This window comes from Nansenia antarctica, assembly GCF_963989245.1.
Source record: "Nansenia antarctica genome assembly, chromosome: 6".
NCBI lineage: Eukaryota > Metazoa > Chordata > Actinopteri > Argentiniformes > Microstomatidae > Nansenia > Nansenia antarctica.
This window is the reverse complement of record NC_137676.1, coordinates 57,040,020-57,052,612: the sequence shown is the minus strand read 5'-3', so window position 1 is coordinate 57,052,612 and position 12,593 is coordinate 57,040,020. Positions and strand designations below refer to the sequence as shown.

The following is a 12,593-nucleotide window of genomic DNA, read 5'->3' as shown; positions in this document are numbered from 1 at the left end:
GGCACAAGAGCAAAGTTCAGAACTAATCACAGAGGATACTTGCCAGGTCATTCTTAGGGAAGAACTGACGGTGATTGAAGGGAGTCCAGGGTAGATGTAGCCAGAGGGTTGATTGGGGAGTGGAGACAGGTGTGTTGGTTTGACTGTGGCTGGATAACCCTCCAATCACCGGGAACGAGCTTCACCTGCGGCGGAGAGCACGCTGTGCTCGGGTTGTGGGAGCGGGGGAGGGCGTGTGTGACGGCCCAGCCGTAACAGGACCCCCCCCCGAGGGGGAGCCTCCTGGCGACCGGCCCGGAGCCTCCGGGTGGGCCCGATAGAAGTCCCTGAGGAGGACTGGGGACATGATCTGGGACCGAGGAATCCAGCTCCGTTCCTCTGGGCCATATCCTTCCCAGTCCACCAGGTACTGGAAACCCCGGCCACAGCGACGAGCCCTGAGGAGCCTCCTTACCGCCCACTGGGGTTGGCCATCCACCAACTGAGGAGGGGGCGGTGCAGGGGCTGGTGGCATCAGGTCGCTGGCGACATGGGGCTTAACCCGGGAGACGTGGAACACCGGGTGGATCCGACGGAGGGAGTGAGGGAGGACCAGCCGGATGGCAGCGGGGTTGATGACCCGGTCGATGACGTAGGGGCCGATGTACCTCGACGCCAACTTCCGGGAGGGGACATTGAGGGGGAGATCCGCCGTGGAGAGCCAGACCCTCTGGCCCACCTGGTACACCGGAGCTGGAGTGCGACGACGGTTGGCGCTTCGGGTAGTTCGGGCGGTGGCCCGAAGCAAGGCCGAGCGTACGGAGGTCCAGACCCGACGACAGCGAAGGAGGTGTGCCTGGACTGATGGTACCGACGCCTCGCCCTCCTGGGTAGAAAGCAGGGGTGGCTGGTACCCCAAGGAGCACTCGAAGGGGGACCGGCCGGTGGCTTCATTAACCATGGCGTTCAGGGAGTACTCCACCCAGGGTAGGTCCTTGCTCCAGGAGGATGGATGGAGGGAGGACATGCAGCGGAGTGCCGACTCCAGGCTCTGGTTGGCTCTCTCCGCCTGCCCATTGGTCTGGGGATGGTAGCCGGAGGAGAGGCTGGTCGTGGCCCCAATCCCCGAACAGAAGGCCTGCCACACCTTGGATGTGAACTGGGGGCCACGGTCGGAAACCACATCCTGGGGAAGCCCGTAAAGCCGGAAGACGTGGGTGGTGAGTAGCTCCGCCGTCTCCGCCGAGGTCGGTAGCTTTGCCAGAGCTACCAACCGCACGGACTTGGAGAAGCGGTCCACGATGGTGAGGATGACCGTGTTGCCTAGGGACGGGGGAAGGCCGGTCACGAAGTCCATGGCGAGGTGGGACCACGGTCGACCGGGCACGGGTAGAGGCCGCAGCAGTCCTGAAGGCGGCCGGTGGGATGCCTTGCTGCGAGCGCAGGTAGGGCAGGCCGAGACGAACTCCCTGACGTTCGCGGCCATGGTGGACCACCAGAACCGCCGGCGCAGGAAGGACAGTGTGCGTAGGGCCCCAGGATGGCAGGCGAAGCGGCTGGCGTGGCCCCACTGCATCACCTTGGTTCTGACGGCGTCCGGGACGAAGAGACGGCCGGGGGACCCCGGTCGGGGATCTGGCTGGGTGCGCTGTGCAGCTCTGACCACCGCCTCGATCTCCAGGGTGACCACTCCAACGACCCGGGAGGATGGAACGATGGTGTCAGGAGTGGTGGGTTCCTCCTCTGCGGCATGGAGCCGAGAAAGGGAGTCAGCCTTGGCGTTCAGGGAGCCCGGACGGAACGTGAGGTGGAAGTTAAACCGCCCGAGGAACAGGGCCCAGCGTGCCTGACGGGAGTTCAACCGCCTGGCCGACTTGATGTAGGTTAGGTTCTTGTGGTCCGACCAGACGGTGAAGGGGTGCTCTGCGCCCTCCAGCCAGTGCCGCCACTCGTGGAACGCCTCCACCACCGCCAGCAGCTCGCGGTTCCCGATGTCGTAGTTGGCCTCGGCGGAGGTATAACGGCGGGAGTAGAAGGCGCAGGGGTGCACGGTCTGGTCCTCCGATCGTTGAGAGAGCACGCCACCGACGCCCGTGTCAGAGGCGTCCACTTCCACAATGAAGGGCCTAGAGGGGTCTGGGTTGATTAGGACCGGCGCCGAGGTGAAGAGCCTCTTCAGGTCACTGAAGGCAGCGCTGGCTGCTGGTGTCCACGTGAACTGGCGCAGGGGGGAGGTGAGGGCAGTGAGGGGGGCGGCTACCCGGCTGAAGTCCCGGATGAATCGCCGGTAGAAGTTGGCAAAGCCGAGAAATGACTGCAGCTGTTTCCGGGTGGTAGGTTGGCCCCACTCGACGACGGCCTGAGTCTTCTTGGGGTCAGGGCGAGTCAACCCACCCTCCACGATGAGTCCCAGGAACTCCACAGAGTGAGTGTGGAACGAGCACTTCTCAGCCTTAATAAAAAGGCGATTCTCCAGTAGGCGCTGGAGGACTAGGCGGACATGTTGGACATGCTCCTCAGGGTTCCTGGAGAATACTAGGATGTCATCCAGGTAGAGGACGACAAAGATGTCCAGCATGTCCCTGAGGACGTCGTTCATGAGGGCCTGAAAGACGGAGGGGGCGTTAGTGAGACCAAAGGGCATGACAAGGTACTCATAGTGGCCACGGGGGGTCTTGAACGCCGTCTTCCACTCGTCACCCTCACGAATCCGGACCAGATGGTAGGCGTTCCGGAGGTCCAGCTTAGTGAAGATGGTGGCCCCAAGGAGGGGCTCAAAGTTGGAGCTCATGAGGGGGAGAGGATAGGTGTTCCGGACGGTGATGGCATTGAGCTCACGGTAGTCAATGCATGGCCTGAGGGTTCCATCCTTCTTCTTCACGAAGAAAAACCCCGCTGCCACCGGGGAGTGTGATGGACGGATGAGCCCCTCAGCCAGACAGTCGGAGATGTAGGTGTCCATGGCTGCCTTCTCCGGGGGGGCAAGGTTGTAGAGGCGACTGACCGGAAGTTTGTTGCCAGGGCGGAGCTCGACGGCACAGTCGTAGGGCCGGTGAGGCGGCAGGGTGCGAGCACGCTCCTTGCTGAAGGCCTCTCCGAGGTCGTGGTAGACCTCTGGGATGGAGGAGAGGTCAGGGGGAGCCGGAGGCGGTCGCAGAGGCGATGTGGGGGTATGGGCGGCACGGAGGCACCGGGCGTAGCATGCGGTACTCCAGCTCAGGATACGTCCCTCACCATAGCTGACATGGGGAATGTGGAGCTCGAGCCACGGTCGTCCCAGGATGAGCGGGGACTGGGGGGTCTTGAGGATGTAAAACCGGATCTCCTCCACATGGTTCCCCGAGACGGTCAAGGAGAGGGGTGTAGAGCGGTGGGTGAGAGGCCCCAGGCTGTGTCCGTCTAGGGCTGAGACGGAGAGGGGGGTCTCGAGGGCAACGAGGGGAACGGCAGCTGAGCGGGCCAGCTGGGCGTCCATAAAGTTCTCGTCTGCTCCCGAGTCAATAATGGCCTCGACCGTGAGGTTCTGCCCCTGCCAGGAGAGGGTGACAGAGAACCTGGCTGGGCTGGTGGTAGGTGGGGATTGAGAGAGACGGCTCACCCGGATTCCCCCTTCGGGTGAGCCTGCCCTTTTGATAGGGACGGGCAGGTGTCACGGAGGTGTCCCTTCTCTCCACAGTAGAGGCACAGGCCCTGGGCCCTTCTCCTCTCCTTCTCCGCCGTGGTGAGGCGGGCTCGACCAAGCTGCATCGGCTCCTCGCCAGTGCATGGGGTGTAGGTCGACTCCCGTGCGGAGGAGGGGTTGGCTGTGACGATAGGGTCCTGGGGGCGTGGCGAGCTGGTCTGGTAGCGCCCTCTCTCTCTCCGACGCTCCCGGGAGCGCTCGTCAACGTCGATGGCTAGGGCCACTAGTTCGTCCAGGACGGCGGGTCTGTCCCGGACGAGCTCATCCTTGATGGCCTCACTCAGCCCCTGGCGGAAAGCAGATCGCAGTGCCCTGTCATTCCATCCGCTTCCGGCTGCCAGGGTGCGAAACTCGGTAGAGTAGGCCGCCGCGGTCCGGTTCCCCTGGTGGAGTGACATCAGTCGCGCCCCGACCTCCTGTCCTGCAGTGGGGTGGTCGAAAACCCTCTTGAACTCCGTGAGGAAGGTAGCGTAGTCACCGAACAGGTCAGGGCGGGCGCAGAGGGTGGCCTGGACCCAATTCAGGGCGTCGCCGGTGGTGAGGTTGGTGATGAACGCCACCCGGGCTGCCGGCGACCAGAACTGGCTGGGCTGATGGGAGAACACCAACTCGCACTGGAGGATGAAGCCTCGGAACTGGGCGAAGGCTCCGTCGAAGGGGCGGGGGCTGGCTAGGTGGGGCTCCCGTGGCTGTCCAGTAGGTGGTGCCGGTAGCTGGGCAGGGTCAGGGAGAGCAGGGGGGGGGGCAAAGGCTGCGAGCGCGGCCACCTGTGCTGTAAGCGCTTGGGTCGTAGAGATGAGGTGCTGCATCTGGGTGGCGCGGTGCTCCTGGTTAGCCTCCTGGGTTGTCAGGCGAGTGTTCAGGGCCTGGCACGCTGTAGCGGCCGCCTGGAGGAGGTGAGTGTGTTCCGCGAGGATCTGGATAGCCGTCGGGCCGGATCCAGGGGTGGGAGATGGTGTCCGGTCCTTCGTGTCGTCTGAGCCCAATTGCATGGTCAGTTCTTCTGTTATGACACGGGGGCGAGGGAGCTCAAGGACACGACACCGGAGGCAGAATATAGTGTTAGCCCCGTAGGGTATTTATTTACAGTGCAGGTGGGTGGAAACACAGATGATGAGTCCGGAGGTTTCAGCCTGGCGGGCTGGGGGTTTCAACCTGGCGGGATGGCGGTAGTGGTTGGCATAGGCTGTGGAGGAACAGGAAAGCAGGGTAAGTCTCCACGGTAGGCCAGTACACAAGATATCAACGAATCACGAGAATAGGCACAAGAGCAAAGTTCAGAACTAATCACAGAGGATACTTGCCAGGTCATTCTTAGGGAAGAACTGACGGTGATTGAAGGGAGTCCAGGGTAGATGTAGCCAGAGGGTTGATTGGGGAGTGGAGACAGGTGTGTTGGTTTGACTGTGGCTGGATAACCCTCCAATCACCGGGAACGAGCTTCACCTGCGGCGGAGAGCACGCTGTGCTCGGGTTGTGGGAGCGGGGGAGGGCGTGTGTGACGGCCCAGCCGTAACAAACTGACCAAACCTCTCACTCATTGCGCGGCAGATTCAGACTGTATCATTGTTATTTTCACACACGACAAACATGTGACATGTTCCAGTTTTATTCTTATTCTATTTTATTCTTCTAAAAAAAAAAAAAAAAAAAACGGTTTCAGACGGTTTTGATAAAAAACCGTTTCTATTTTTATAAACCCCGGTTTTCGGTTTAACCGAAAAACCGTCCATCCCTAACTCACGCACACATGCATACACACACACTCACTCACGCACCCATGCATACACACACTCACGGACGCATACACACACTCACACACACACGCACGGACACACACAACCTCAAGTCAAAGGGGAATACTCAACACGTCTTTTGATGCATACACACACACACACACACGCACATACACACACACACACACACACACACACACACAAACACACTACCTCATGTGAGAGAGGAATACTCACAGCGTACAGAGAGGCTTATGACTGCGGTCAGTAGGAGAACACACAGCAGTCCCAGAGACACTGAGACCAGCTTGCAGAGTGAAGTGATCTGATTCACACGCCAGGGTCCTGCAGGTGCAGAGATACGAATGGTCCTTAACCATGTTCATGTCTATCTTCACCTCTCCAGCTGTTAAGTGTCTAGTTTGTGTCTAGAGTGTCTAGTTTCCCCATTATACAAAAGACGCTGATTTGACCCCAAGAGCAGCTGATGCTATAGCCTTCTACCACAACGATAACAATTTGTAGAGCATATTTACAATATGCGTTAGAGATATCTGCTTTCCTGATATAGTGACAAATGCGTTAACTTGTTTTAGGAGCAATGGCTTCTTGCTAAAATCACTGCATGTAGCCCCAGTGTGGCTGGTTTCAGACAATGACATTCCTCATAGTCCATATGTGAGGAAATGTAAATTGTTGTTATGTTGTGTTAATGTCATTTTTACCTGTATACTTAAAGTGCTGATCTGTTCTTGCCCTATTGCTCTCAGTATTGAATTTACTCTTGACCAAGTGTGTGTGAGAGAGTGTGTGTGTGTGTGTGTGTGTGTATGTGTGTGTGTGTGTGTGTGTGTGTGTGCTCCTGTAAGAATCGAAGTACACACTTACTGGTCAACGACTCTGAATTCCATTTTAATTTCTCATAACGTACAGGCGGGTGACGGCTGTTCACAGCCTCCTCTGCTTCCTCAGTATCTATGGCGTCCTCTGGCTCCATATCTCCATATCATATAACAGCTTCAGCCTAATCTGTCCGTCGGTCGGTTTGTCCTTCTGTGTCTCTCTGCTGTCTCTTTCACTGGTGCTCTGAGTGGCTCTTGGGTTCAAACTGCAATGAGGTTTGCCCCCCCCCCTCCCGTTTCACATTTGAAACGTTCACGTTTGAAAGGAAAAATGTTTAATGGTCAGTTAATGAGGCAATTGCATTCCACAATCTACAGTACAGAGTATGTCAAAGCTTAATGTGAGGGGTCAAAGCGACGTGGCGGATGTCTCCGTATCAGTACAAATGGATGGCAGGGAAGGAGAGGAAGCCACTTTAACCTATTGGGACGCACCAACTGTTTGGACTTGAGTGCACTGACCCCTAAACCCAACGACCACACATGCTCAACATAACACTCACTCCCTACCTGAGTTACCAAAAGTGTTTTAGGAAAATGAATATCAGTACCATTACCATGGTAAAGCGCACACCTATTCTTAGATTCATTAAAGTGACTCCTATAATCAATTATCATTTCCTTCAGGGTGTATGTAGGCATGAGTAAGACAATCACTTTCTGTTCCCTATATTCTTGTAATGAAACTTAACAATAGAAAGATAATGCGGATAAAATACAGACTGTACATGTCTTTTTGTTTTATTAGAAGTAGTCACAGAAATGCAAGTAGCTAAAGTGTCTGTGAAAATGTATGAAATAATCAGATATACAGTACATTACATTACCACCAAGACATTTGTAATATGGAAGTTAAAGAAGCACATATATGACTCCTCTCTACCACAGACAAAACAATAACATTGATAATGAGGAAGATGCTGTAGATTTTGAAGGCTAAAATGTCACTTGATCAATAATTGATGCTAATACTACCGCTACATAAACAAAAGACGTTCTAATGTCCCTGTTGTGTAAGTAAGCCTATCATAATTGTTTCTCTTAATAAGCATTCATGCATAACTAGATCTGAGATGAACACATAACAACTTGAGCATCTGATAAACACTTATGGTTAAATGGCATATATGATTATGATTATGATTATGATTATGATTATGATTGTTATTATTATTATTATTATTATTATTATATATAACCACTTGTTTCTGGTGGCGGGTGTTGATCAGATCACATGTGAACGCTCACATAGCCATTGATGATAGTACCCATTGCAGGATTGGCTTAGCCAAGAATGAATACTCCCGAACATTTGAATGTAGAAGCTGGTAAACATGGCACAGTCCTCAGCTCCCATGGCATTTCTTGGCTCCCTGACTCTCCAGAACCTATAGAAACAAGCACCAACATGTTTAGAAGAAAATTATATCAAGTCTTTGGCATATCATAAATGGATCCAATGAAAGTATCAAGTCAATAAAATGGTCCTTAGCAAGTTCTCCTCTGTATTTAACTTACGTTGTGCCTGGGGTCGATCCATCCACCCATTTCCAGGTCCCCTCCATCGCTGAGTCAGTCAGGCCAATCCAGAACGGCAGACGGTTGCCCAGTTTGCTTAGAAACAACTGGATTAAATATTATTGGTTAGGGTGTTATCCTGTTAGTGTTGAGATGGGCTTGTTGGGAAAAATCTTACTAGTTGTTCACCAGCTGTTCCCAGCATGTTGTGTTATGGCTGGTGGATTGTGTGTGTGTGTGTGTGTGTGTGTGTGTGTGTGTGTGTGTGTGTGTGTGTGTGTGTGTGTGTGTGTGTGTGCAATGTGAGAGGAGCATTATTATTGGGTATGTATCAATAGAAGTTATTATACTAAAATCATCATGCAATGTCGAACAGAGCTTCTGTTCTGATGTTGTAAGGTTTATTCTCTCTCTCGCTCTCTTTCTCATTCTCTCTCTCTCTCTCCCCCTCTCTCTCTTTCTCTCTCCCTTTCTCTGTTTCTCTCTTTCTCACCTGTTCCTCTCTGCTGTTGACGATTACCAGGTCTGCTCCTATACGTCTGCAGGCATCTCTGCTCCCCTGCCAAGTGTTCCGCCCATTGGAAAGTTTATAACAGCTACAGCCAAATCTTCTCCAACCATCAGAACAGTTCACTTTAGAGGCAAAGCATCAAGCATACAATATGTCATAATCACTCTTTCTCATTTGGACAAATTGTGCTGAAAATGTATTTCTTATGTTAATATTGTGTTGCAATGTTTTGCATGTTTTTCTAATGTCAAGTTTATTTTATATGTTTCTTTTATATATGAACACATTGGAATGGCAAATGGAATGTACAGTATTGCGTAGTCATCTCTGTATATTACTGTATATACTCACCCAGTTGTGATATCTTAATATTCTGCTCTGAAATCTTCTCCCTTAACTGCTCTCTCTCTTTAGTCAGGTTTTTGTAACTAGTCTGAAGTTCTTCTCTCTCTGTGGTGTGGTTGACTGCTAGAAGAGAGAGTGTCCTGGTCAGCTGATTGTAGTCTTCTTCATCTGTAATGGAACACATCACTCTCTATCTCTCTCTTCACACACACACACGCGCGCACGTGCACGCACACACAAACACGCACACGCACGCACGCACGCATGCACACACACACGCACACATACACGCACACACACACATGCACACACACACACACGCACACATACACGCACACACACACACGTACACACACACACACACACACACACGCACACACACACACGCGCACACACACGCGCACACACACACGCACACACACACACACACACACACACACTGCCTCATGTGAGAGAGGAATACTCACAGCGTACAGAGAGGCTTATGACTGCGGTCAGTAGGAGAACACACAGCAGTCCCAGAGACACTGAGACCAGCTTGCAGAGTGAAGTGATCTGATTCACACGCCAGGGTCCTGCAGGTGCAGAGATACGAATGGTCCTTAACCATGTTCATGTCTATCTTTACCTCTCCAGGTGTTAAGTGTCTCTTTTGTAGATTCCCCATTATAAACAGACGCTGCTTTGACCCCAAGAGGAACTGAGGCTATAGCCTGCTATAACTAGGCTGTCCTCTGGAAAAATCTATTGATAACCATTGCAGATAAAATATTTGTCTTCAACTATTTATTGCACATATTTATACAGTATGCTTTAGAGATATCTGCTCTCCTGATAAAATGACTGCGGACAAAGAAAGGAGCAAAAGCATAAACTGACAAAAACAGCTAAAACATGATGGTAAGGAATACATTACAATACAATGTATTATTTCGCTGTACTGTAAGGCATCTGTTCCTGTCCTATCACCCTCAGGATTCTTACTCTTAAACTTAAACTTACCGTACTTGTTTAGTTTACTCTTAAGATCAAGGTGTGTGTGTGTGTGTGTGTGTGTGTGTGTGTGTGTAAGAATCTCTGTACCTCTGTAAGAATCTGAGTACACACTTACTTGTCAGCATCTCTGGATTCTCTGTACAACGTCTCTGTTGTAAACTCTCATATCGCACAGTCAGGTCACTGGTCTTCACATCAACCTCCTCAACATTTTCATAGATGTCGTCCTCTGGCTCCATAACTCAATAGTAACAGCTTCAGTCTAATCTGTCTGTCAGTTGGTTTGTCCTTCTGTGCCTGTCTGCTGTCTGTCTGACTGGCGCTATGAGTGGCTCTTGGATTCAAACTGCAATGAGGTGTCAAAGGTGTGAAGTTATTGTATACTTTATGAAAGAGGGAGAGAGTGAGAGAAAAATAGAGAGAGGTTTCTGTTCCTCATTACAATGAAATTCAATAAATATAAATATTCAATGTAAAATAAGAACCATATATATATTCTTTTATTAGTGTTTTATTCAAAATAGTGCAAAGAGATAGAGATGGCTCAGTGAAAAAATCGTTAAAAAGTCTGACATCTAAAAAAAATCATAAATTCATAATTACAATTCATAAAATGTGTTTCATTTTCCATTAGAAAGCATCAATAGATGTCTCCTTCTATATATACCCAAGGACTGCCAAGACGATGAAAGCAACGATGAGGATGATGAGGAAGACCACACCGATGATGAAGATTCTGAATGCTCTGCTGAAACGTTCTCTCAGGGACATTCCCGTGTATCCTGTCTGTGTGAGGAACGTGGACAGCATCAGCTCCGGGTCCTGGATGGTCCTGACCAGGTCTGGACTCAGGAGGTGGGTGCCTTCAGGGTCAAACTCCCCAGGGGCACCGTCAGACTTGTGCTCTGTGACGTAGACTTCCACCACAGTGCCGGTCTTCAGCCTGACGATGATGCGGTCCTTGTTGCACTGGCGGTAGCCTAGCGACAGACCGTAGTCCTCCCTCACGAAGTCGGGTAGGTCCCGGGCCTCGGGGTAGGTCTCTGTGTTCAGGTTGCCTACCTCAAAGTAGTTTTCCCTGCGGTCCCTCAACAGCACCGGGAGAATCTCCTCAAAGTTGCCGAAGTAGTGGAACCCGAAGTCTCCTCTCTCCGGGTGGCATTGTGACACCATGTTGCCGTGGTGGTCGACCGCCACACACTCTTTGGCGAACCAGAAGAGCAGTTTGAGACCGTGTCTGGGTGGAGGGCGGCCGAAGCCTGAGGTCTTCAGGTCTTCTGCGGTTCTCAGCACTCCACCTCCTCTGACAGACCTCACCATCCTGATCTCTATGGGAGAGAGGGAGAGAGGGAGAGACAGAGAGAGAGAGACAGAGAGAGAGAGAGAGAGACAGAATGCTATTTGTAAAACATGTGACTTATTACATGTGTTATTATAATAACACACATATGACACACACACCCAGGCGATCAGGCTTATAGAGAAATGCGCTACAGAGAGTCGTGAGAACAGCCCAGAAGATCACCGGCGCCCCCCTCCCCTCTCTGGAAGAGCTGTACAACACACGCTGCCTCAGGAAGGCCTCCAAGATCTCCAGAGACCCATCCCACCCTGGGTACGAACACTTTGCCCGGCTGCCCTCGAAAAGGCAGTACAGGACCATGGCCGCAAGGACAAACAGACTGAAGCTCAGCTTCTACCCCAGGGCCATCCAGGCCCTGAACACAGCAAAGACCTAGGTTCTGTGCCCTGGACAGTCTGGACGGATTGATGGCAGCTGCTGGATTGAAAAATCAGGTGTAGTGCTGAGGCACAAATGTGTACATTTCAAGCCTGCAAACTGCGACACTTTAAATGAATGTGCAATAACACTATGTGCAATATGACAACCCTAGTCGTCTTATCTGTACAGTATAGTATAGTGGATAGTGTACATAGCCTTTATTTATGTAAACCAGCTCCTTTCCCTTCTTGATTTTTTTTCTTTTTTTTCTTTCCTAGCACCAGGGGAGCCACCCCTCCCAAATTTCGTTGTTTGGTACCTGTACTATAGCAATGACAATAAAGACCATTCATTCATTCATTCATTCATTCATTCATTCATTCATTATAATAAACAAGCCCACTGTAGACAATTGACTATTATCACCAAGCACACCCCATACAGATTACCTAACCTTAAGCACACAGTCACTTCACTGCCACCGAGTGCAATACTCATGACATTTCTACTTTGTACTATTTTATTTTACTATTTGTACTGCTAAGTGTATCCTGTCTTATTTGTCTCCCACAAGTTGTGACTTGTCCAAATGTCTCACTTATGTCTTTATTGTCACTTTATTTATCTTGACTTATCTTGCCTATTGCCTTATTGTCTTGTGCTGAATAATTGTATTCTCTTACACTTGTGTAATGTGATGTAACAATAAAACGTAAAACTTGAAACACACACACACACACACAAACACACACACACACACACACATACATACATACACACACACACACACACACACACACACACACACACACATACATACACACACACACACACACACACACATACACATATACATACACACACATACACACACATACACACACATACACGTACACACATTTTGAAGTTAGTACCTTGGTTATGGTGACTTGCCTATTCAGTATATTTCCTGAAATCTTACGGAAGGTCTGGCAGGTAGAGACAGAGGTTATTCATTCCGTACGTAAGGAGTAAGGGGGAGTGGCTACTCTGGAAACGAAACTTCTCACCTCATCATAATCTCTTGGCAACCAACCACAGTGTATTTTTATATAAATCATTGAGAAGACCGTGCAGTGTATGTAATTCGCACATCGTGTCATTCCTTTTATCAAGTAGTTACAGTATTTTAGTAGTTAGAGACTTTCGATAATTGAGTGAA

At 50.9% G+C, this 12,593-nt stretch overlaps 2 protein-coding genes across 4 annotated transcripts in view; both read right to left on the bottom strand.

The window, feature by feature from the left end:
• Positions 1-6,667, bottom strand: part of LOC308160073 (ecto-ADP-ribosyltransferase 4-like) — a 15,051-nt gene extending 8,384 nt beyond the window's left edge. For 2 of the 3 annotated variants that reach the window (XR_013937501.1, XR_013937502.1), the window contains exons 1-2: positions 6,286-6,663; positions 5,635-5,742 (exon numbers count right to left, since the gene is read on the bottom strand). The gene's annotated coding sequence lies outside the window, so the exon portion shown is untranslated. Of the gene's footprint in view, positions 1-5,634; positions 5,743-6,285 lie in introns of all 3 variants that reach the window. The other variant, XR_013937500.1, reaches the window with a different exon arrangement.
• Positions 6,668-10,199: 3,532 nt separating this feature from the next.
• On the bottom strand, positions 10,200-12,391 carry LOC308160076 (uncharacterized protein). The gene is made up of 2 exons (XM_080533943.1): positions 12,307-12,391; positions 10,200-10,997 (listed from the first exon to the last, which is right to left on the bottom strand). Exon 2 carries the CDS (start codon positions 10,987-10,989, stop codon positions 10,327-10,329), a length of 663 nt encoding a protein of 220 aa, XP_080390069.1. The 5' UTR covers positions 10,990-10,997; positions 12,307-12,391; the 3' UTR covers positions 10,200-10,326.
• Between the last annotated feature and the right edge of the window lie 202 nt (positions 12,392-12,593).